The sequence below is a fragment of the Micropterus salmoides genome, unplaced genomic scaffold, assembly GCF_014851395.1.
Source record: "Micropterus salmoides isolate LMB-PRFRI ecotype aquatic unplaced genomic scaffold, ASM1485139v1 Ms_hic_scaffold_11, whole genome shotgun sequence".
NCBI classification, from domain to species: Eukaryota; Metazoa; Chordata; class Actinopteri; order Centrarchiformes; family Centrarchidae; genus Micropterus; species Micropterus salmoides.
Genome location: NW_024040152.1, coordinates 11,134,745 through 11,160,690, shown reverse-complemented (window position 1 = coordinate 11,160,690; position 25,946 = coordinate 11,134,745). Strand labels below are relative to the sequence as shown.

At 39.2% G+C, this 25,946-nt stretch overlaps 1 protein-coding gene across 1 annotated transcript; it reads left to right on the top strand.

Moving 5' to 3' along the window:
- The first annotated feature begins 513 nt into the window (after positions 1-513).
- Positions 514-17,814, top strand: rspo1 (R-spondin 1). Its single transcript, XM_038710864.1, has 6 exons — positions 514-912; positions 4,380-5,126; positions 7,185-7,379; positions 9,649-9,792; positions 11,387-11,611; positions 15,503-17,814. Exons 2-6 carry the CDS (start codon positions 5,030-5,032, stop codon positions 15,724-15,726), a joined length of 885 nt encoding a protein of 294 aa, XP_038566792.1. The 5' UTR covers positions 514-912; positions 4,380-5,029; the 3' UTR covers positions 15,727-17,814.
- Positions 17,815-25,946: the final 8,132 nt, after the last annotated feature.

Sequence of the window (25,946 nt, the reverse complement as noted above, 5' to 3'; positions counted from 1 at the left end):
CTTCTTGTTCTTTGCTTTATACACTATATTGTCTTTGTACTTTGTAATTTCCACCATGCCGTGCCATGCCATGTGTTTCTGTTCTGTGTCTTCCCAGCCCAGAGTAGCCTCAATTTTTCAAGCTCTATGGTATTTACCTGGTTTAGCAGGTGCTTTTTTGATTTGTTGTTATACCAGAACTCAGAAAGTCCACCTGCATGTGCAGAATCAAGCATAGGCAGATGAGATGAAACAGGTGAAATGGAAGCCACTTTACTTCACTTAATTTATGTTCTATTTGCATTTTATTTAAGGTTCTATCAAGGATGAAGGCCCAATATATAAAGAACAATCGGTGTCAAATAATATCAAATGATACATTTTAATTGAATAAGGTATTAGTCATTAAACAGCAACACATATACAAGTCCACCGCAGGTTTTTCATCTCTCAGTGAGAATTTGAGGGGTGGGGCCTATAATGCCCGCTGTCCCTGGGTTTGGATGGAAATATCGCGGCTCTGTAAGTACTTGCCTGAGTAGGATGCATTTCGACGCTCCAAAGTGGATTTAAAAAGCTCGCAGGAGCTTCATTGCAAACAGCGGTCTGACTTAAGAAGCCCAAATAAAAAGTCTGAGTGACAAATGTCATCGGAATATGATTTTTTATGCATATAAGCGTTTACTCGAGGAATACAAATTTAATCCATTGCACCTTTTCTGTCTTGTGCATTCTCAGCAAAGCCTGCTAGGAAGTTGTGACAGATGTGAAAGAAATGAAATCATGTCTTTGAAAATGATGACAGAGGAAATTTGCATGGGGGTATCCTGTAGGAGGAGTTCTTTGTGACCAAACAAGGGATTCTTATAAAAAAGGAAATTGAGTCCCGACCACTCAATGAACAGCGCATTATTCGGGGACCCTGATGTGCAGGTGGGTTAATTCTTATTTCACACATAATTATTCGAATTTATTCATTCATGCTTTTTTTAAACGTTTTTTCTGACGGAGAATAATTATCCTAATATAGGGTTAAATTTTGTTATTGTGAATCTAGAAATGTGTTTATGTAAATGTTGTTGTACTGCAATATAATTTTAATATGTTAATTGCGAAGTATTATTATTGTTATTATTGTTATTATTATTTGTATGCCTGGAACGATCCTAATTCATTTTATTCAATAACTTATCAAATAATCAATCATTTAAACTTGAGACTGTAAGAACCCCATTATTTGCCATCATGGTGTAACTTGAAAATACATTTTAACTTACCAAATATTTAACAAAATGAGTGTAATAATACTGAGTTATTAAGTTTGGGACATCATATTTCATGACATATTTTATGACAGTTCTTTTAGTGGCTAAACTGAACTTTAGAATGTGATAGAGTTTATGTACAGTCTTTTCACTCACTAGGATTACATTCTACAGGGTCTGCACACACGCTCACACTCCACACTAGCTCCTAGTCATCCTCTATTTGAGCTATAAATGTCAGCCTCCCCGGCTTCAAAGTGACAGGCAGAAAAATAACAGGACAGTGAGGTGATGGCAGAGATGTTGAACTTAGGACAGGTGGTACCGTACTTGATTTTCCTTCTCCATGAAGAGCAACTTAATGCAAACAGATGTAATTGCAGCATGGTGCAAGAGCTTCTAAAGCAAAGCTGAACTATGCTCAACTGAGCTGTACAAGATCAAACCTCTGACTGCTGGAGCTGTGCAGCTTTAGTCCTACATGAAAACTTAAAATGAGAGAGTCTGTGGTGGTTTGATTGGAGGAAGGTGCAAATGTGTGTTTCAATTGCTGCCCATTTAACCACTCACTGCCTTAACTCTTTAAGTTGCAGAGAAGAGGATGTGATTACCTGAATGGTTGAGGCTTCTGTGGGGGCTGGTGGTGCAGCCAGAGTGTGTGTCTTCAAACTCTATAGATAGCTTAGGTGGACAGGCTACTTATCAACTACAGATTTAGATTAGAAGGTGTTTAGAGAATGGATTCATGCTCAAGGAAGATGATGATGACTCTAGCTCTGTTTTCTTTCACTAGCCTCAGTCAACACCTCCTTTCATCATCTCTTTATATTCTTCTCTTTCTGTTTTTATCATGGGCTTGGATAGCACCACTAGAACTTATGGCTTGGATGTACAAATCAGAAATGTTACGAATATCAAAATACATTGAACATGAAGGGTCACTATGACTGGGCAAAATCACCCATACATTCCTGTTGCTTTGTTCGCTGCACTCACGAGCAGCCAAATTTGGGGAGCAAAATGTGCTCATTTAAAAGCCAGAATTTACCACAAATTGTACTTTTGGAGTTCATGTGGCAGATGCAACTTAAAAATAATTTGAGGTTAGTGTGGGGCCACATGCAACTTACAATGAAAGTGTGCGCCATTTTTATCCTTTGCAGCAACTGTCCTCCCACAATCTTCTCAATTTGAGTGTGATTGAGGAATTTTGGCACATATTACAGTGTTGATGATCAGCTCTTAAATATATGTCAAAAAGCCATTAGGTTCAGTCACAGGCAGAAAGTTTATCGACAGGTTGCATTTGTAACTCTGAGCTCAGAGTTGTGGCACCTTCTCAAGTTCAATGCATTCCCAGTGTGGGAGCTCCCTTTCAGGGCTTGAATAATTGATAGATCAAACTTAGGACTTAAAAAGAAGGCAATTTAATCTCCTGACTATTTCATGAGCGGGTCTTAGTTTCATTGGCCTCAGCTCAATGTGGCTGATGGTGAGGAAAGGCACTCAGTTAAATGGATGAGGGAGCAGAGACAGAGAACTTTGGAAGCACACAGGTGCCACAGTAGCACCACAATTGCCTGGTGAGATGATGGCATGTTAAAAAAGGGCCTTATGACGAACAGTCAGTTTTCTCAGTAAGTTAACAATCCATGCTGTGTGTGAGAGCAGATACGGAAGGGCTGAGGTGGGCTTTTGGCAGGTCGCACAGAGTCGTGGGAGTGCTAGGTTATGAAAGAGTCTCTGGCACATGTCTTGAGTTACTCAGTGCTGGAAAGGTTGTGTTCTGAGTGATCCAGAGACTTAGCATGTCCCATTCTCCAATCATCACTCTCTCAAGTAACCAACAGGTGCTGCAGAAGAATGGCTGTGATACTCTTTTGGCTCTTTCCTGTAAATATGGCTTGAGCTGAGAGGTGTCAGTGACATTGTAAGTCATTAAGTGTTAAGAAGTAAATAATCTCCTGGTGAGGAAGAAAGTCTAGCGTGTTTCCCAATTAGGAGAGGATACAAGTACCCCAGTCCTCTGTTAGGTGAAAGCAATGCTATGGAATTGTAATGATTACAAAAATAACTTCCTTTTTTCTGAATATGAGTCTTGAGGATTTGTTGTGTGTGGTTGTGTTATTTTCTTGACTCATTCAGCAACAAAAGGCTTAGACAGATGCCTTTAATTAACCAGTGGCTTTATCCAACTCCATGTAGCTCAAGAAATTAAGTAATGTCACGTTAATGTTTCACAATATTAGACATTTTATAATAGACAAAGAGTGCAGTTTCTGATAAGACAAGGTGTCTTGTCATCGGGACTGGAAATCATTTTGGATTTATTTATACCCACTTGAACCAGTTAGAAATAAAATAAAAAATGGATGTGATATTTATCATTTTAAAGATAGTATGTTGTGTCCTCCTATTCACAATTCCTACCCTGGATGATCAGCTATTTTAGGTCAGTTCAGCTAAAAGAAATATGGTGAAATGATTTTGTCCCTTTTATTTATACTTTAACAAAGAATGTAATATTGCCTTTTGGTATGTTTAGACGCACCAAATGGCATTGTCCTTAGTATGATTCAGAGCCACAAGCAACTCAACAGCCAAATATGGTCCTATTTTTCTTTATTGAGCTGCGAGGGAGGACCTCCCATTGCTCAGATCCTAACATGTTCTGTGTGTCCTCTTCACACAAGAGCTGTAAATACAGGCAGCGTATGACACTATCTAAAAAAGATCTCTGCACCAAATATGACAAAAGCCTTCAGTGTGCTGCATTTCCAAGAGACTTGACTTAACTGTACTTTCAAAGGGTAAACATGCTCAACTCATCATTCAAGAAAAGATTAAAATGCTGTTTTTAGTTTCCTTATTCCACGACTGATCATTTGAATTAGCCAGTTATTAGTTTAGTTCTTCTGATTATAGAGATTCCTGATGTTAAGGAGTAAAAGTATGCATCGTACTTATATTTTACTACTATATTATATTATACAACTGACTGTAGCTTTACATATATCATACACATTACCCAAAATGCTGAAGTGTTCCTTTAATCTTAGTTTACATATATCTGTGATGACCCTTCCCCTCAAACTGTTCTCAATCTGTCTTCTCTGCCCCCTTTTTCCTCCGCAGGTCTAGGTACAAGCAAATGTGTTGTATCCAACTTATTTCAGTCCGCAAGCTGTTTTAGTGCCTCCTTAGAGCATCTTTAAAAAGACACATGCTTGTGAGCTCAGGCACTCGCGGACAGCCAACCCTCCTCAAACAGTGAGTTCCCTGCTTCCCTGCCAGCACACCCCAAGCTTCATGGGTTGAACCACCAGAAGTTCAACAATCTCTTCCCCATTCTGTCCTCCTCTTCGTCCTCCGTGCAACCCCTATCCCCCACCCACCCCACCACCCCACCTCCCTACCCCACCCCCACCCCACCCCCACCCCACCCCTTCCACCCTGCTCTGTCTACACCCTTTGCCATTTCTACTACCAGCTGATGGCTTGTTGTGCCTCGGGCTTGTTTGGACTTGCAACCACAGCATCACCCTCCACTACACAGACTTGCAGACGCAGCAGCCTCTAGAGTGAAAGATACCGAGAGACAGAGGGGGGGGAAGGAGACACAGACAGAGAAAGAGAGCAGTGTCACAGGAGAGAGGAGGGATCGTCCGTCCCAGCAGCAGAGGGATCCACCTGTCCCGCAGAGGAAGCCCCCACCCCCCCACCCCCCCCCTGATCCATCTGGTCGCAGGGGGGGACCCTGCGTGGCCGGGAAGGCAACAGGGACTATGCGTCAGGGACTGGTGGTACTGGCAATGGTCTTCCTCAGCTCCATGGGTCACAGCGATTCTCTCAAGCTCTCCAAGGCAAGAAGGCAGAGACGGGGTGAGTTCTCTTTCTCAGCTTGGTTTGATCTCCTTCTTCTGCCTTTCGTTTTTGTGGTCTGAGTCACACTGGTGGATGTCTTATAAACATTTAACAAGCAAAGTAAAGATAACATTTTGTTTATTTTCTCATCATTCCTGTTTGTTTTTCCTAGGCGAGTTATGTTAGGTTCAATGTTTCCCTGAATGGTTCTTCTTTCTTCCTCCTTTTAAGATTACGCCTCTCTCAGTTTATGTAAAACCTTTATGGGTATTAGGATTGTTTATAGAGGGGGCTTTGATGGATTCCTCCTCCAAGCCATCACTCTTTGTGTGTGTGTGTGTGTGTGTGTATGTCTCTCTCTCTCTCTGTCTCTCTCTCTCTCTCTCTCTCTCTCTCTCTCTGTGATCTGTGGGCACATAATGGAATGGGTACCTGACAGTTCTAAGCTTTCAATTGGACCATGTTGCCGGTGTTGTTGTAAGCATTTTTCTGACCTCACGTAACCATAGAGATGGTGCTCAGGCCGACTTGCAGTATATCTCTGGCCTCAGAGCCTCAGTGCTGGTGTTCCTGTCAGCTTTGAAATAATTCTTCCTTTACACACAAGGAGCTTTCAGCCAATGCCAGACTCAACCCCAACCTCTGTGAACCAGAACTCATATAATACCATGACTGGCCACAGTAACAGATGGTGTTATTGAAATCACACAAGCTGGAGAGAAAGAAAATCATGTTATTTGTGTGTTAAAAACTTTTGCTGTATATACACTCATGTAGATGCACAATGACCTCATATGCTGTCACAGTTTGTCATGTGCCATTTTAATGAGGACAGAAGGATTTGGGTCACTCACCATATACATCAGCGCCCTCTACAGCATCACAGTCCAGAGTCAGTTGAGGCAATGTCATCAGATTCAGTGTGTTCCTAGACCATCCCTCCTGGAAGGCAAATAGTTGACAACAGAGGGACTTGTTTTCTTCTCTGTGGCCTTTCTGTGGTCCCTCTCTGAATGAATTCAGTGTCATGCAAAGATCAAACTGAAACCATCAGAGAGGAGAGAAGTTCATATTGCTCTTCACGACAGCAAAAACTTTTTCACCCTACCAGAGTCTACAGTGGTTACTCCCCAGTGAAATTATTACTTTTTTTGTTATTAGTCATGGTGAGCACTAAAACCTGGCTTTAATTGCTGCATTTCAGGTTACTGTTACTCACATATGGGGTAGTCTGTTCATGGGAGAACCCTTTTAACACTTTTACCACCCGACTTATCTCCGGGAAGACTGCTGTGTCAGAGTATGTATATTTAGAGCGGATACAGAGGGGAATTTTAAATCAGCTCAGATGACTGGGGTTTTGTGTCTGAATGGCACCCAGAAAAAGGATGTGCACTTTGACACACTTTTCCTAGAAATTATTTATATTACTGCTTATGTGCCTTTTCCTTTTTGGAAGAAGAGGGAATTGGATTAATGACAGTCTGGGATTACAAGGAAGTGAAGTGTAAATGCATCTACAGCGCATTTTCAGACTTAGGGGGGGATACTTGCTGTTTGGTAAAACACCGGCAGTGTTCAATTCTCAGCCATGTCTGTCACCTTTGCAGTTTTCTGATGCCCAGATCATTTGTGACTGACCCCAGTGGCAGATGTGTGGGGTGCAAGTTGACTGATTTTGACTGGCTCTTGGTTGGCAGTCAGCCCCAATTACCCAGGTTTCTCCAAAAGAAAATCTGTAAAGGATCTCCGGCAAGAAGTTTGAAGTAAACAGTGAGTAATTGTTCAAACAAAGACATTTGGCCTGGCCTCCGGTTAGATTAAGCTGCAAACATTAACCCCTGCTTGCTGGAGTGATGAAGTGCAGGCAGGTTTTTGGCTGCATCTGTGGAGATGCCAGCAAAATGTTAAAGTTCCCTGATGTTCTCATAGGCAGAATGCTGACCAATGTCCTCATTCCTCATTAAAAAATCATATCTGGCTGGAAATGTCAGCGTCTTATGTGATGATACACCATGCTGTTCTGTTGCCTACCTCAACCTGACTTATCCTTTGTCTCTGTTTACGTTTCCACAGTTAGTACTGAGGGGCCACCATCTTGCCCCAAAGGCTGTGAAAGATGCTCTGAGTATAATGGCTGCATTAAATGCAAGCCCAAGCTCTTCATCTTCTTGGAGCGCAATGACATCCGTCAGATAGGCGTCTGCCTCGCCTCCTGCCCCATGGGATACTTTGGCATGAGGAACCCAGAAGGCAACAACAGATGCACCCGTGAGTTTTACTTTGTGTTGTACACTCTTGACCAAGGAACATTTCAAGTCCACAGTGCACCAACAGAATCAGTGGGCACATTAGATTTGTCGATATGCATTTGGACTCTTTCAAATACATGTAGGCTCGAGCTAAGTTGTTGGTAAAAGCCCACTCTGTAAAAATTCACACAACTGATGTCAAAGCAACCTTGCAAAAGTGTAAACGATCTGTTTAGTTTTTGGCTCATCGTCTCCTGTTAATGTACAATAATGATATTTGGAGGAACTGAGTATCCCTCTGCTTATCTTATATCTCCACTTTGCTACACTGCCAGTTTGTGTTTAAAAAAGATCCTCCTATGTCTTTTATGTCCTTTCACATTGCTTCATCTTTTTAACCAGTCTTTGATACTATTTTTCATGTTTGAGAGTGAATAAAATGTCTGTATCCCCTTATAATTGAAAGCACACTAACAAGATGCAAGTGTAATAAATAAATATACCACTTGATGAAATCCTTCTGTTGGTGCTACTTATCCCTGTGCAAACGTAGCCACTGGAGTAAAGTCAGTAGAATTTTGTATTGAAGGTATTCATTGGGTAAAGGCAGGTTTGGCTCATTTGGAATATGGGTGAAAGGGTGGTCACATTCACAGTACTTACCATACTTATGTAGTTGGTTCTGGTGGCACCAGTCCTGTACAGACGACAGACGACAGACTTTACCAGTCTCTGTCGTCTGTTTCCCCTTAGGCATGTGCAGAAAAAACAGGACAGAACAAACAGAACAAAATCCCAGCAAAAACATTTCTAATGCATTGTTGTTTCCTGTTTTTAAAGGATTTCTGTGTTTTATATTTGGCCTTCATGTGCAGGGTTCATGCCAGGCCACAATCCATGTTTATTATGCATTCACTTTTACACATATTTTATTCTAATACACCCTTACTACCTATCAAAATACAGTCTGTATTTATAGTCTCTGAAGTAGTTACGTAAAAGGTTTATTTGAATCTGAGCGTGTCTAGAATTACTACTGATTATTCTTTGCACAGTAAAAGATTTATTATCTCAATAATAATTCAAAGTATTTCCTCATGTGGCTTCAAGGTAGTTGTAGGTGTAGATGTTGGTGGGCAGCTACACCCACACATAAATAGATTTTATCTTTATCTGTATCTATATCTATAGATATAATTTTTCTTGTGAGGGTTGCAGCAATGCAAATGACACAATTTGAATTATTTCCAAAATTGTAATTTTCTTATCCAAATATTGGAAAACTTGCAACAAATTCAATCCCACGTGTTGCAGAATTCTTTCACTGTCCTGGTTCGTTGCAGAAAGGGCTGAATTTCCTATGCAAATTCTTTTCGGAGGCTCTCAGTGGCTAAGCTGGGTTACTATCCAATCATCAGACTTTATATTTGCCATCCCAGAATGTCTTGTTAGCAACATTTGTCTTACATTATAGGGCTGCAAACATCAGTGCTGTCAAATTTAGCTGTTTGTTTGGCTTAAAAATAGTAATTGGGAGCAGGAGGCAACATTAACAATATTAAGATCCCAGTGTGGATTCAGCCTTAGATCATATTCTGAACCTTGGCATCAGGCCAGCTGCAGAGTAGACATTCTTAGGTTTAGCACACATGCAATCAAGTCTAGATCTGAATGTGCCATATAGAAATAATGACAGGAATTTACAGATTTCCCTCTTTCTCTTCACTGTTTTTTTAAGGGGGTAAGGAATTGCCATTCAAGATGAAAGCAAAGCCTTTTGGAGTCTTTTAAGATCATTTTTATTATTTAAGATTTCTGGTCTTTATCCTCCTGTGTTTGCAATTACCCAAATTTCAAGAAGTTGTTTGTTTGACTGGAGAGTTAAAGATTTTAATGAGTGTGAGGTGTGGAGCAACTCACTCATGAGAAACCCACTGAAGCTTCACACCCGCTTTCCAAAAAACATGGCCTGTGGTGCATGTGTTTTTAAGAAAAGAGTGTTACTCCCCCTACATAGACCCCTTGTTGTTAAATCACTAATAAATCTCTCAGAGGAAATAAAATTCAAGTTCCTCTTGTCCTCTCTCTGGAGAACCATTTTCTTTTCTCCCTGCAAAAACAATGCAATGAATATTCTATTAAAAGAATAGAGGTTTCTAGTTCCACTAGAAATTTTCCAGAACAAGAACAAAAATTTGAAGTCAATAAAATGAAAACACCACATCACCAGAGTCAATGTGTTTTTAACTGATTATATCCTCTCTTTTTGTCTCCCCTGTGTCTTTCAGAATGTAAAATAGACAACTGTGAAGCGTGTTTTAATCGCAATTTTTGCACAAAATGTAAGGAGGGCATGTATTCACACAGTGGACGATGTTATGTCAGCTGCCCTCCAGACCAGCACACTGCCAATGAGACCATGGAGTGTGTCGGTGAGTGACCTTTAATCTTAACCGTTTACTCATTTCAAACTTTATCCATAGTATCTATTAGCGCTCCTGTAATGAATCTTAACATATTGTTTGAGTGCCTTTCACTTACTGAAGCAGCACAAAATGTGACCCACATGTTGACCCAACCATTATTATCACTTCATCTGAATAGCCATCTATGTTGTCTCACCTGGAAAACTGGAAGTAAAAATCACAAATTCTCTTGAACTTTCCCTTCTGTTCTTGTTCTCCTTACTTTTTGTTGTTGAAAATACTTCTGTCATAAGTTACAAACAACAGCATTAACAATGAAACCCAGGAATCTTGGCACACTGTGACCTAGAGGCTTGAACAGACTTTTTGGGATTAGTTGTTGTTTTAAGTTGACCCTGCTGGTCCACCAAGACTATAAATTTGAACATAAAAACTAGCCTTTGTCATGAGTGCAGTATGCATAAAGCAACATTATGTAACATGTGGCTTCTTGTGGAATTTGGCACCCCTAAAATTTCAGAGTGCAATTCACTGATGTTGTAAAAAGGACAGCTGTACACGTGTATTTGTTACAGTTACATTATGATCAAAAACTAACAAATCGCCAGCATTGCTAACACAGCCAAACATCAAGAAAGTGTGACAACACAAGACATAACAGTATTACTTACTAGTATAAGTGTGTATACAGAAAGAATGCCAGCTTGGTGTCTGTTTTGCAGCCTTTTATTTCAAAAATCTCTTGCCAACATCCAGCAGCCTCTTGCTTGGCCACTCTCTTTTTCTTTTCTCAGCTTCCTCCGTCAACATCCTCTGTTTATTCGCCTCTGCTAACGTTATGTTTATAGAGGCTGCTAAGCCCTGTTATGTTGCATGCTCGCCCGGCTGTGGCGCCGCTCTCCACCTGCAGCAGTATAAGGTTGCTTGAAACTTGGGTGGCAAGCTAGCCAACAAAGCCAGAAAGCAACTGACTCAAGAGCGCTTACAGTAACGTTTGCAGATGTCTGAGTGTGTTATCTAGTAATTTTGCTAACATCAACTTGAGATCTATAGCTAGTTGACAACTTTGCTAACACAGCAAAACATCAAACAAGAGATAGCAAGCCTGCTAATAAGTTATTATTTACTAGTCCAACAGAAAGAAGACCAGCTTGACATCTGTCCTCCATCTTTTCAGCTCTGATTCTTCTGATAGCTTACTGAAGAGTCGGTGTGCAGTAGCAAGTGCAGTAACTAGCGCAGCAAGCACAGAGTGGCAATGACAGAGTCTCCTTTCAACCTATTATAAGTCAGTGTACCATCAAAATGATGTTGTTATATTATATATATATATATATATATATATATATATATATATATATATAATACATAATGTTGCTTTAATATTCATATGATTTGTCAGTTTCATAGCAACTGTCTTCATCTGTCCCTCTAAAAAAGTGAAAAAACAAAACAAAAAGAAATTACTTTCGGATTTGTAAATTCTCATTTGTTGAAACTGCTGAGCTGTAAAAAAGCAGACAGGAAGTGACAAACGTGAAATGTTGGAGCCGTTGACCATTGAATCACTACCTTAGTCTCTGTCCCATTTTTTACTCAGGTCAGCGTACTGCAGAATGCGAACTTGGCGAGTGGAGCCAGTGGGGTTCCTGTATGAAGAAGAACAAAACATGTGGATTTAAGAAAGGCTCACAGTCTCGGTTTCGCGGGCCCCTTCCACAGGTCCACAGCTCAGACACCTCCCAGGCCTTTGCACCCCCACAGACCTGTGCTCCACAGACAGAGAGAAGGAAGTGTGTTGTGACCAAGGCGCCCTGTGTGAGAGGTAAATATAAACACATATAAAATTACATTAACAGATACATTGAAGAGGAAATTATTTATAGTAAGCACTTCTAATTTAAAGGTACAATAAATAATGGTTATAATCAGATGGCAGTACTCAGATTACGATGTACCATACTCCACTAGTCCATGTGCTTCATGAAATGTCTCTACCAGTTAATATGGTGACTGATGGAACCATTACGCAACATCCAAAGGCTTATATTCCCGCCAGTGTGTCTGTGACCCGCAGTGTGTTGATTGGGTTTGGTTTGGCTCAGTTCACAAAAGGATACAGAATCTCTTGACTTCTCAGCATGTAAACAATAAACTACATCTACGAGCCAAACAGATGAAGGGCGGGCATTACGCACTGCAAAGCTGGACATGGATCAGAGCTAGAAAGAGCTATTTGTTCTGAAGACCATTGAAGCATGAGGTTTACATGGCCATGACATGTTTGCTTGGGCTCTTATCATCCACACAGCAGCTTGTTCTCCTGCAGGTTAACAGTCATTCTCACCAGTAAATGGCCATTATCAACTTTCATAACAGCTTGTTAGTCGCGCTTGGCCTCATTTGCAGCTAAGGCTACTTAGCTGACAGATCAGCTAATTTGATAATGATGGATCTAACCAAGTGGTCCAGAGTTTATTGGATAAAAGTGCAACAAAATAGCAATGATCCTGCTTATTTGTTTGGTAAAAATTTTGTCCTTAGTAGTGAGGCAAATAATGAAAAAATTTACCAGCAGTGGTGCTGGGATGATAAACTTTATTAAACACAGAAATAAAACAGAGCTGTTTAACAGTTAATCCAAGCTAGGGTTGCAAAGGGATTATTGCTAATGAAGAGTCATTAGCAAATTTATTTGTCTCTAAATGTCACCATATACTAATACTGTTTTGCATAATGTGCATTATGCTAATCAAAGTTGGAAACTTACACTTATTTACAAGGACTAAGAGAACTGTAAACGAGCAATATTTAAAGCCTTTATTGGACGATGGCACGCTTAGGGGATTTCGGGCACAGCAGCAACATTGCATAACAATATTTGCACAGTGTTGGCAACTGTACAGATGTTGCAACATGTAACAGATGATATCCCTGGATATATGTGAGTAAACATGGAGGAGGCTTGCATATTCAGGCACCATCCTCTACTCTGAAACTACTCTTTTAGGGCATGTGACAGCATCATTTCAGAAATAAGAAGCAAATTTACTCTCTATGACACCTGAATCCTGTAGAGAATTTTAGCCTTGAGTTCAGAAGAATAATTAACAGTAAAATATTATAAACTACCCTATGAAAACTGCTATGTGTAGGTAGGTCATACCAGAAAGCCAAGGATAACGTCTGGTGTCACCTGACAAGTGATGAGTCATACAAGCTTTGTGGATTGTGAAACTGTTGATGTTAAGTAGATTTTAAGTTCAGTTTTTCCTCTATTTTGCTGCTAAATTCTTTTTTATGAGCTGCATAGGAATGATTTTTCCTCTGTGAGGTAATTCATGGGTAATGGTACCATGACTCCGGTAAACCAGTTCATGTGGGTAATCTCACTCACTGCAAAAAGAGCACAGCTGTGGATTAATCTGTGGGAGTTGGCTGGCAGGCTGGCTATATAAAACACAGGGGGCAGACATTGTATAACATTAGTGATTTAGTGGCCTGCAGATCTCACGCTTTGTGTTGATTTGGCTGCAATTTTTTTCCCCTTTTCCTGAAGCTCCACAAAAGGGTCTCACGCGAAAACAGAATTTTCTGGATGTGTTATTGCATTTGTCAGGCAAAATTGTTTAGCTTGGATGGGGAGGATGTACAATCAGGGCTGTCATAAACTGATGGAGTCCCCCCTCTCTTGGCTCCATTAGTGATTTGTTAGAGATGTAATTAAGTCCTTACACAGTAAGCACATCAGCTCAGATGCTGCAGAGTGTGTGTGAGGACCCGTTACTTCACTCAGGCTTCGCTCTCGTTCATTGTGCCTCATTGATATAAATTGAAACTATGACTGCTCAATATTAAATTCTTGTTTGAATGTACCTCATAAAACTTTAGAAATATGAATATTTATTTATGTTATTTCAGGACAACACATAAATGATGAACATTCTGGACATAAAATCGTCTTATATGAACTCACCAAATAACGTCAGTATTGTTTTCATGATTTTGGCACTAATGGCTCTTGAAGATGAGTTGTTTGCGCACTACTGTGTGGGATTGAGCCTTCTAGTTTTCAGTTGAGTCCAAAACAATTGTGACTCTGCATGGGTCTGCGGTGAATAAATGTTTTTGTGTTAGGTCTGTCCACATTCAACTACAACTCTACTTCATCACCGTATAATGATTTTCACTGGCGGTGTAGAAACATGTTTTTGATAGACTTTTCTTAACTTTGCACTTAAACCAAAGAATCAAAACTGTTTGTATGACAAGTTTGAAAATGCTGGTAGGGAAATAAACACAGACCTACAGTTATTACTGCATAGCAGTAGACAAACATGGTGGCGCCATAAACCCTGCTATTGTCAACTGCATAGTGAACACTGTCCAGCCCTTGGCATGTGTTCACTCATTTTCCAGGATGTGCAGAGACTCTTAATGCACAAGTTTATAACAAGCATCCTCCACCATAGCTACACTCTCTCAGATATACAAAACTGAATAATTTTGAGTGTTGCCTAAACCATAGCCATCTGACACTAGACCCAATGTCCATTTCCACTTTGTGTCAGTTCTTCATGTACTTATGGGCCATTATTGGGCCCTTGACAATGGTTAACTCATTAGGCCAGAGGTGATTTTAGAGTGATTTATGTGACAGAAAATTGTGTCACTTGACTGTCCTGAGTGCTCTTACAGTCTATACATGTGCTCCATTTTAAAATCAGCAGCAGAGCCAAGCTCTTTCCTCTCAGTGTGGACATTAACCACACTGTGATGGATGTTTGTATTTAGAGTGCAATTATACTCTTAAATGTGTGCCAGCTGTGAATCCTAATGCATGAGTACCAACCTGGGGAGTACTAAGTGATTAACTGTTGAAACAGAAAGTAACAAGCCTTAGAGTCTGCAGTCATTCTAGCAGCTCTGTGAGGCTTTACTTAGGCACAGCAGTGCTTTGAGCTAAATGCTAATGTCAGCATGTTAGAATGCTCACTGTGACAATGCTAACACACTGATGTTTAATAGGTATAAGGTCCAACATATTAATTTAAAGTCCACCATATTAATTTGGTGTATCAGAATGACTTTCACATTTAGCACTAAACACAAAGTTCAGTAAAGGCTGATGGAAAGGTCATTCATTTTTCAGGTATTTGGTCATAAACCAAAGTACTGGACACATTAGAATTATGACCCGATGGTGGCCCTTGAGCAAAGGTTAAGGCATCACCAATATATCACAAAGTTATTACGATTCTTCCTGAGGGGAACATGAATGTCTGTACCAACTTCCTAGGGAATCCATATAATAGTTGCCAAGATATTTTGCTCAATACAGCAAATGTGAACCTCATGGCAGTCCTACAGGAAAAGTCAGAGGATCACCAAAATTACTTGGATGTCTCTGCAAAATGTCACGGCAATTGATCCAACAGTTGTTTAGATATTTCATTCCAGACCAAAGTGGTGAACCGAATGACTAATATGGCTAAACATTGCGTCATGTTGGCACGTATGAATAATTCGAATGTGCTTGGTTTACACCTGTTTTGCCTGTATTAAAAACCACACAACCACAAGTCCTGATCCAAAACACGCCTCTAGCTAAGCAGAGGCACTTCTTCATACAACATCCGATGATGACATCTTTCAAGAGTTTATTTGAGACATAGTATAACCCATTAATCATCTTTTCGATGCATTCTCATTTCAGAGAGGAAGACTAAGGGAGACCGACAAGATGATCCTAACAGGAGGGACAGTGCACACGGGCGAGGACGAGACGGCAAAGATGGCAGTAGAGGTGGAGGAGGTGGAGGTGGAGGTGGAGGAGGTGGAGGAGGAGGAGGTGGAGGAGGAGGTGGAGAAGGGAAGAGGAGAAAAAGTCAGAGCAGGACCACCACTGTTTCCAGCATCACAACCAGCTCTGTCTCCTAAACTCCATCATCTGCTGGATGGGGCTGAGAGAAAAACAGACATGCCTCACCCAGCAGCATCTGCCATAGGCAAATATCAAAGTGATGAAGGAATGGATAAATGCTGCTATGCATTGTTGAAGATGCAAAGAGAACTGGAGGATTGCTGCAACGCAAAAGGCTCCTCCGAGCTTTTTGAATAGATGAACATATCTGGAAGATACTGGTGTCTTAGTGATACTCAGAAAGACTTGTTGATTTTCATTCCACTGTGAGAGATCACTGTTGGACTGCAAAGCCACATTGAAGATTGTGCTTCGACACAGTTCGTGTAATGAACCGACCTATGTCATTTCTTGAACTAAGAACAGATTCCTGTTTCAAATGCAGCATTAAAGCTGGATGTCTGATAATGAATGAAGGCTCTCTTCAGTCTCCTCTGGTCTATGATGTATTTTGTTCCAGTGCGATTGAAATCACAATCTGTTCTTCATTTGTTTTCATGTTTGTGAGAGGTGGCAGATGGATTTTCTCAACAGCCGCTGTATGTTATGTAAAGACAATGAATAGTATTAAGTCTTTGTACCTTTATATCATATTGTGAGATGAAACAAAGAGAAAGGCACTGGAAATCATTTGTGGTTGTTGAGGAAAGAAGGTCTTCGATATATTATTTTGACGAGGGGATCTATTACAAAACAAGCCTAAGAGAAGAGGTAGAGGAGGATTACTGGGTGCTCAGCTCATATCCTCCTCTGGTGTCTTGACACAAACTTTTGCCATTTGATAGCTTAGTTGTTTGTTTCAAATTAAACATTGGTGTTTGTATCAGAAAATAGCTCTGCACAGAAAATGAGGAATAAAAACATGAGTATTTGCTTGTGTGTGCCTTTGTGCATGCAAGTGTGTGTGTGTGTGTGTGTGTGTGTGTGTGTGTTGTCTCTACCAAAAGTGTGGGTGTTTCTGTACTTTGAATGCATGTCTGCACATAGAATCAAGTTGTTTGTCGATGGAACTTAGAAGTTTGTACACGTGTGTTAGTATTGGTCTCATAGATTTAAGGAATAGGGTCTGGAAAACAATATGAGGGAAATGTAAATGCACGGTGATATATCGAATATGCAGTAACTACAAGCCACTGATTATTATATAAGCCATCAAATCATCAGCTGCTCAGTAATCATGTCTGTTTGCAACAGGGTCTGAAGATTTTGCACAACTATAATGTTTCCTACTGCTCAAGTTGCAGAACAATCATAGCATTTTACACATTTATACTCCAAAAGCAGGCTTCATAACATTGCAGATACAGAGAAAAATGTTTTTCCTAGAATGTTTTCCATGGGTCTGTTTGCTTTACACAAATATTAGTTTCAGGAGAAGTTACACACTACATTATTCATTCATACTATGGATTGTGATACTGAATATGTCAAACTGTGTTTATCATCAAACATAAGAAGTATTAGTACCATCATGTATAGCTTATTCTGTGAAAGCTTAAATAAAGTTCAGATGAAGTTGATGAAACTTAATCCATACACTGATTTTGACATTAGCTTGTTTGATTTCAGTTAGAATGACTTTTGTATATTTCTCTGCAATTGATTCACCGTTTATTTATATAAAGTTCTCGTATGGTATTCTATACCAGTGGTACACTTTATGTCTTCATGTACAGTATGATACATTTTACACATAAGGACACATTTTATGAAGACTTTACTATGTTGTGGATAATTTTGTTATCCTATAACTCATTTTTCATATTTTTGGCTATATTTCTATCGGTTATCATAACATTGCTCTTGCTAAGTTAATAGCTGAGATCTGGAAAGTCAGTGAGCCTGATGGTGCAAGAAAGGAGTTATGCAATCATACAGGTTTTAAACAAACCCAATGGTTAGCCAGACTTTTTGAAAGAAAAATAACAAACAAAACAAAGGTAGACAATAAACTTTAGCTACTTATAAAATAGAGGACCACAATGGAAATAACCCTTCAGGCTTTATTGTGTTTTCACCCTCTGTGATTTTTGATGTACAGTATAATGACTGCAGTGCAGTGTTATGTGTTTTTCAAACATCCAATAAAATCATTAATTCAGTTAGTTACGCACTTTATTGTGGAAAATTGCCTTCACCACACAGTGTTAAAATAATGATAATAATACAGGAGAAGGATGACATCAAAGGGCAAGGGCACAGCATCAAACAAACTAATCTAAAATACATAAATACTGTAATTATGCAAATAAAGTGAAATTAAACAAAAGTACTATAAAATAAAATGGATTACATTTTAGATGCACTCATTTGCAGTTTTACCTCCAAATAAAGTAGTTTAGATAATCTGGATAAATTTCCAAGCCAGTCTGATTTGTTTCTCATGTTTTTGCAGATTTCATTGTAGCAATGTTACCATGTTTGCAGATGTCAGCAAATACTTAACAAGTAGTTGTAAAGTAGTACAGTTACATAACCAACAGAATAATAGCCAAAACCATCTAATGAAGACCCAAATTAACAGGAACGATCATAATAATTTAATAATTCATCTGTCATTGATTAAACACTAACAGTAATTATTCACAGACTAAGCAAACACATGACAAGAGAAGAAAGTCTCAGTCAGTCAAGACTATTATGACAACTTTGTGAGATATTTGACAGCAGGCCTGCCTTCGTAAATTTATGGGCACAGACAATCAATCAAAACCTCAAAGAATCACAAAAGAATCAAATGGGAGTATGATGCTATCTACCCCCAGTCAAGAGCTCTCAGTAGTTATAGTATGGCCTTCTTCAGGCTACAGGAGGCCATCTTGGGAGGTGGAAGAACCTAGATGGTGTGATTGTCCCGATCACCAGCCAAATGCTGGCGCCTGGGCAGAGGTCATAAAAGCAGAGACAGAAATAAAAACTAATGGTGTGTCATAGCCAGTAGGGAGGGGGTATACCATGCCTTGGCCCCACAACAAAACAGCCGTTTCTCATTACCAAAAGGGAGGGCAGGGGGAATGGTAGAGTATGCACGGTAAATTACACATTCATCGGTCTTCCTGACCATAAATTCTTACCCTGCCTCCCTCACCTCCCACTCTCTCTTTTTTTACTCTCTTGTTCCCAACTCCTGTGTTTTCCAAGAGAAATGAATGGTAAATCTTTGGAGTATATGGGTGACCTTGATTTGCCAAGATCCATAACACTGAATGATTTCATTACTTTAGTTTGGCCTTTAAATCAGAGCCCAGGGAGTGCATCGCGTCAATAGAGAACACCCAGTCCATGTCAGGTTGACTTGACTGTTAACAAAAGGGTACCAACAATATCCCAAAACCCAAAATCAGATACCACTGTCTAACTGAGTGGCAGTCTTTAAATACTAAGGTTACCACAAGACTACAACTAAATCTAATTAATTCATGTTTTCTAATGCTGTTCATTGTTTATGAGTCAAAATAATCTCAACTCAAAAGTTAAATTTACTAGCTTTTTCAGGCTTTGCATCTGCATTTTACAGTTTTCATCAGAGAATGGCGCTGGCTCAGGTGTTATTGTGTGACTTAAGTGTGGAACATCAACTGAAAGATGTTGTTGAAAGTTGTGAAAATAGTAAGTGGACATTTGAGTTGAGATGATCAAGTTTCAAGGTTGCCTTTATCATCTACCAAAAGAGAATATCGTCCAGGACATAACTGCTGCATAGAAAACAAAGAAAACATGGAAGGTAAATGCTGATTTTGTTCAGCAAAGCTTTGGCTACAACATCATTTTCCAGAAATTATGTACCACTTACTCAGGATAATCCACAGACCTCACTCTAAAGTTTTCAAGGATCTATTTCTTTTTAAATTTAGCAAATACTGGCAACTGTCTACAGCAAGGTCTGTGCATTATTTAAAGTAACAAGGACATGTTTCTGGAAAGACATGTTGCTGTTCAGATATACAAATGTCTAAATATGATAAATTATAATTCCATTTACCACCATTGACCTATATAAATGGAAAACTGTTATTTTTGGTTGACCTGACCTTTTAAAGTATTACTCTGATTTCAATTCATTGTTCCATTTTTTGAGTTCCTTTATAATGCACAGCATCAGTGACATAATTCTTGCAGAAATCTCCCTAAAATATTCATAGTCAAATAGTCATCAGCCAGGTGAAAAAGAGGTCTGGGGTACATGAGGCCACTGGAGTCTCTATTTGAGTCAGCAGTGACTGCCAGCAGCATCTACTGGACTCTTCCCTCCCAGTGTAGTGGCTTCCAGCTCTTTTAAGATTAGCCTTTGGAGATGTTCTGTCAGCAATCCCACTGATCCATGATAATTTCCATCTCTAAAGCTCCACAACCATCCTCTCTCTATGGCTCAACATCTGAGAGGTTGAATCTGGAAATCTACAAAGAGAAAATGTCCTCTTCGATTCTAAAATATTCCAAAGAATTGTACATCAACACTGACAGCCTGGCATGTTTGATCGGCAACAGACATCTGTAAAAGTAGGGCTGCTAAATCACAATAACGAAACTATTTCATGTTTTGACGAAGCCAGCACTCTTTGTGAGAAAAAGAAATCTACATCTGATGATAGTTTAAAGGTGTAGTAATGTCACTTGAAATGGAAATCATAAATGAGGTGTAGTGGCAATCTTTCTCAATGCACTGTACCACCACTATTAAGTAGTCCTCTTGGCTTTTAAGCTTGACACACAGGAACCTTCGGAGGCAGTAACTTCTGTTCAACAAAGTTACAAGACTCTCTGTATGTATGTATGTATGTATGGTCAAAAACTGTGTAGCTCCTTGGGCTGCTTAACCTAGTCTGCTTAAAGGGCGGTGACGTCATCACCTGAATACTTAAAGGACCATTATCAGTATCAATATGGCTCTTACATGAGGCATCAGGGTGGTGTAGTTAGTGCAAATTTGGAAAACTAGGGTTCAGTGTTCAATGCCAAATGTTCAATTGTCCTTGAGAGATTCACTGAATTTTTTTCACAATCATCTGTAGGGTTTGTAGCTGACTCTATGCTTGACGCTTACTGCAGAAAGAAATATAAACAGTAGGATTTCCCAGGGAGAAATAATGATGTATAAAGCAATTATTTTCATAATAAGCAAGTGGAAACCCAGGATATGCATGGGACATGCAGTTTGTTTAATGAGTCTTAATTGTTATAAAGAGTTTAATTTAACACAAATGTGCCTTAGGCTGAGGAAACGGTCAGAGACTCCTGGTACAGGAGAAGAAATGTGATACTTGGTATGTGCTGCCCCCTTTTGGAATTAATCAGTACTGCATGGGAGAAACCTAAAATGTCTAGCTGAGTTAAGGTGTTTTTATATCCCGTTGGGGACTTTAACCAAAATGCACACAAACCAATGGGGACACGTGTCACCGTGGGGACAAATATTAAGGTCCCCACAGGTAGAGACTGCTTTTTGAGTTACAATTAGGACAGTGTTAGTGTAAGGGTTAAGGTTAGGGGTTAGGAGTATAGTTGTGATGGTTGAGATTAGGGTAAGCATTATATTAATGAGATGGCCCCACAGGGATTGAGGAACAAATGTGTGTGTGCATGTGTGTGTGTGTGTGAGTGTGTGTGAGAGAGAGAGATAAAAAAGAGAAAAACTCTGAAATCGTTGTTGTTTTCAACAAATTTATAATAATAACACCCTTCTTTCATATGATATGTTTTTTTTTAAGAACTCGGGTCATTGCATGCAAATTGTAGTACTATTTATGTTTCAGCACAACTGCAAAAGATCTTTACATCAGTGTATCCAAATGGATTGGTTCACTGTGTAGGTAGAGATGTTCGTGGCAGAACTAGGTAACATTTCACCTCCATTTAATTTTATATTATTTACACAATAACATATAGATTATGGTGCATTTATGGTGGTATACAACTGCAATAACCACAAGAGGGAGTCATGAACACATTAAACACTTATCCAACAAATTAGCTTTTGTTTACTGATATATGGAGAGACAGGCATTGTCATCTGAAATTGATGTTTGGTTAGCTGTATTATTCATGAGATCATAGTAAATGTCATGTACAATTTGGACAAATCTTTTCCAGAGGCTTGCCAAGAGAGTTCGAAAAGTTTTTGGACAGGGACAAAGAGCCGCAAAGACAAAAACAATAAAAGAGGGGATAACAATGAATTCAACCATAACAAACTTTGTTGTTACAGTCCATCACTGTACTGGGAATGACCCGTATTTTATGCTTAGTCTCTATGTTTTACAAAGAATGTGTTTATCTATTTATTTTTCTTTTTTCCAGTACATCAATCAAATTTAGTCACAAACAAAACTGTTACAAAACGTTACATTTTTATGATGGCTTCTGCTGGTGTCCTTTTCTAGCCTGAACATCATTCTACACATGCCTTTAGAGGTTATGTAGAAATTTAGGAAATCTGTTTACCAAGATCTACTCTATTATTTCAGGATATTTACAACATTAATAAACTGGCCTCTTGACATTGCATGTCCAAGTAGAAATCCCTTCAAATGAGTGATATCAAATGTATAATCACTAGTTTACTAGTACTCACTGTTCTCTTTTGCAATCAAAATCCAACTTTTGTACAAGTTCTCTTTTTTACACTAAACTCAGATTCTGATCACTCCGCCACAAAGAGCTGGAGAAGCTTACCTGCTTTTTTTCCCATGCTAAATCTTCTTGATGTTTTGAATTACAGTCAATCATGGTCAATCCACTCCTCAAACATTCCAAACATCTCATTTACGAACAACTGTTCCAATGAGCTGCTCAGCTGCCCACAGCAAAGGACTGTAGTTACACCGGGATGCTCAAAGATGGAAAGCAATGTAACTGCAGGAATATTATCCTATTTTGAGATCATTAAATAAAACAAGCATGCTCAGCAAACTGCTATTTTACCCTTTACCCTTAATTAATTTAATCTTTTTTATAAACACATACTGATTCAAACACATCCTCAGGTCTAAATGTTTTCATTGACAACCTTCAATCCCACTGAAGCAGAAAAGTAATCAAGAGGTTTTTCGTTTCCCGTCAACAGCTTTGGCTCATTTGATCCATCTTTCATCTGCCTCACTCTTGGTCTGATTGAGACTGCTGTATTCTTTCCTAACAATCACTAGAGAATCACTGAACTGTGAACGAAGCTCAGCTGTTGCCATTACCTTCTTTTCACCCACTGACAAGTTGAATCTTCAAACATCTGCACAACTGAACCTCAATGTTGGGTGAAAAGCAAAAATTAAACTATGAAAAACATCATAACCAGAAACAAGGTCTTGTCAGGGACAAATCTTTGTTTGTTTCTCTCATTCAATATTGCTGCCAAAATTTAGTTTTGAGCCTCCAAGATTTCTTGTTTCAAAATCAATATATTCATCTCCAAGCATTACAAGTAAACAAATATCTCAAACCAAGCTGAAAGAGCAAGAAAGATGTAAGCTAAGATAATAATTTGCTGACACAAAGTGCGTTCCTCTTCAGGAACAAAGAAGAAGCCTTTACTACATACTGTACATTTCTAGCATTATATGTTTTATGTTTTTTGCCAGAGCAATTACTAAGAACAAAGCTCAAAACCACAGTCACACAATAGATGTGACTAACACTCATGTGGTCCGAGGATGTCCAAGTCTAAATTGCTTTATAAGAATTTATCACATGCCTAAACTCCCACATTAATAGACTGTTTTAGTTCCAAAAGCACATCAAAGCCTTAAAAGTGTAAAAATGTATAGGGAGGGAGAAAAAGGCAGCAGAACAAACAAACAGTGTGTCCTAACACATTTTACACTGTAGAATGTGTGAAAGGCAGTGTGGGTGTTAAATCCAAGAAACAATGCATATGCATGGATAATGGCCTAAATATACAGAACATTTACTGCCTATTTATGAGCATGAGGTGATTTTCTAACACAAACTTTTCTTGTAGAATTTATTGGTGGTTGAAAAAATAAATATGTAAAATTTTGGCATCTAATTTTAAACACTGGTTTGGAGATGAAGTACAAGGGAGTAAAAATGTAGAAAAACTTTTCTTTGTGGACGTAACCAGGATCAATTTGTCATTTATGCTAATTGTGTCTATACTAAAACAAACCTGGACCTCTGCCCTTTTCAGGATGCATGCTGGTTATCCAAATACTGATGTCCTGCCCCTTGTACACATGCCTCTCATTATTTGTCTTTTTCATGTCTCCATTTTTTTAAAGACAAAAGCTGAGGATATCCGTGGCAGGGGTTGGGGGCTTTAGTGAGCGGGCATTAATTTGCTCTCATTCTATGGGTCCTCTAATGTATTCAACAGGGAAAGGTACTCTGTCAAACGTGAAAGCGAGGGGTCCGCTCATATTGCCTTTTTTGCATATGTGAGATCATCCCAATTGCAGTGTTTTGGGACAATGTAGATTTTACTTTATAGAGTATGTATGTGATCATTTACTGTTGTGTCCGGTTTGAATATTAAATAGTACACCGACTAGGATGCCATCCAGAGTGGCATTTGTTATCAGTCATCCTCAGGAAAGGAGGGATTTTAACGGATGTCGGATCAGAGCGGTGAACACATCCAACCCTGAACTCTGGAAAAACAAGGCCTTGTTTTCCTGCTGTGAGCGCTCATTACAAGACAGTATAAGAGCTTCCCACAAGTAAGCACAACTCCTTGACCTCAGATGGGAGTGAATGAAGAGGATGAGAGCTTGGGCCAAGCCACAGAGGCAGACTCCAACCCTCGCCAACAAGCACCAGCCTTGTGAGTGTCAGTTTGGGACACAGATGTATGTTGTTGTTTTTCCCTTTCTCCATCCACTGCACATAGACCTTCAGTACACAGAGAGACTCCACAGCTGCTCTGCTGTGGAGTCTTACTTTATGTTGTGGTACAGTACTTCGGCCAAAAGAACACAACAAATATATAACTAGTAGATGAAAAGAGTCTCTCTTGTTTACTCATCACTGCTCTGGGAATTACTGACCTGGAAATGACACGTTAACTTACATTCTCATCTTTTTCTAGGTCTCTCTAAACCTGCAGGTGTTAAGAGTATAATACAGTCTGCCCCACCAGGAAAAGACAAAGAAGACTCTTTCATGGAAGTGGCTCTGGTAGAGTAGTCTAACTCATGAGCTAACACACAGTTTGTAACTCTCTTCTGCTGACAGCAGACAATATACATACAAAAGCAATTATGAAAATAGAAAACAGAATTAAACTATGTTCAATGGAGCAGTGCTGAGGATGAATTTGAGTTTAAAAGTCTGATAGCTTGGGGTAAAAAGCTGCTCTGAAATCGATAAATAAAATATTTTTTACATCTCACTTTCCACTTCTGCCTGAATGCGTGCAAAAGAAGGCAATGGCTTCGCAGCACACTGTCAGTGCTAACACAGCTACAAGAAAGCACTTAAGGTAGAAGAAATGTGTCGGTGTAGCAGTCCTTTAAAAACTGTCAATTACCAAAAATAAACAGAAAATATAAATGCCACATATTAAAATACTAGCGATAAAATTTTCAGAACAAAATCAGTCCAAAAGTACAAAATATGTATGATATTCAACCAAAAAACAGAACATAAGTTTTCACAGAGATCAAATTTTTACTGATGATCATGTATGTTACCTCTTAATATGTCTTATGCAATATTGTGTGAAACTGTAAAAACTGTTCAGGTGAGTAGATTATCAGTGAACAGTACATGTCAATATATTTCTTTAAACTGCTGCTCAATCTGCCATACATTAGCTTATCAAATGGAAACATCTCAGAATTTATTGTTAAACTGCAAAGTGACATGTTGTGTATCTTAATTTCATTTGGACTCTGCATCACCATTTTCCAGCTTCTCCAGTAGCAACCATGAAGTTAAGTAGTCTGAAGTATGCTGAATGACCAATGAGAGAATTGTCTCTCAGACATTTGGGGATAACCCACATCTGCTGAGGTTACATGCTACAGACATGACTGTGGTAGACGGGTGCATTTTATCAAGTGAACACCTAACACTAAACTGAGTAATGATACAGGCCGGGGGAAAGCAAGAAAAAACATGGAAATGTATGTCTTCATCTGTGGCAGCCTCCATGTTCTACTATGGAAAATATTCAAAAAGTAATTCCTCTGTCAAAACTCTGTAAACACTAAATCTATTGTGTTTCTGATGAATTAACATGAACTGATGTTTGAACAGTATTTGTGCTTTTTGGCTAGGTAAT

Excerpts from the sequence above, each read along its gene's own strand:
- rspo1 (XM_038710864.1), top strand. The coding sequence starts at position 5,030 with ATGCGTCAGGGACTGGTGGTACTGGCAATGGTCTTCCTCAGCTCCATG. Across the intron at positions 5,127-7,184 it reads GGCAAGAAGGCAGAGACGGG|TTAGTACTGAGGGGCCACCA; the intron begins GTGAGTTCTCTT and ends ACGTTTCCACAG. Across the intron at positions 11,612-15,502 it reads CAAGGCGCCCTGTGTGAGAG|AGAGGAAGACTAAGGGAGAC; the intron begins GTAAATATAAAC and ends TTCTCATTTCAG.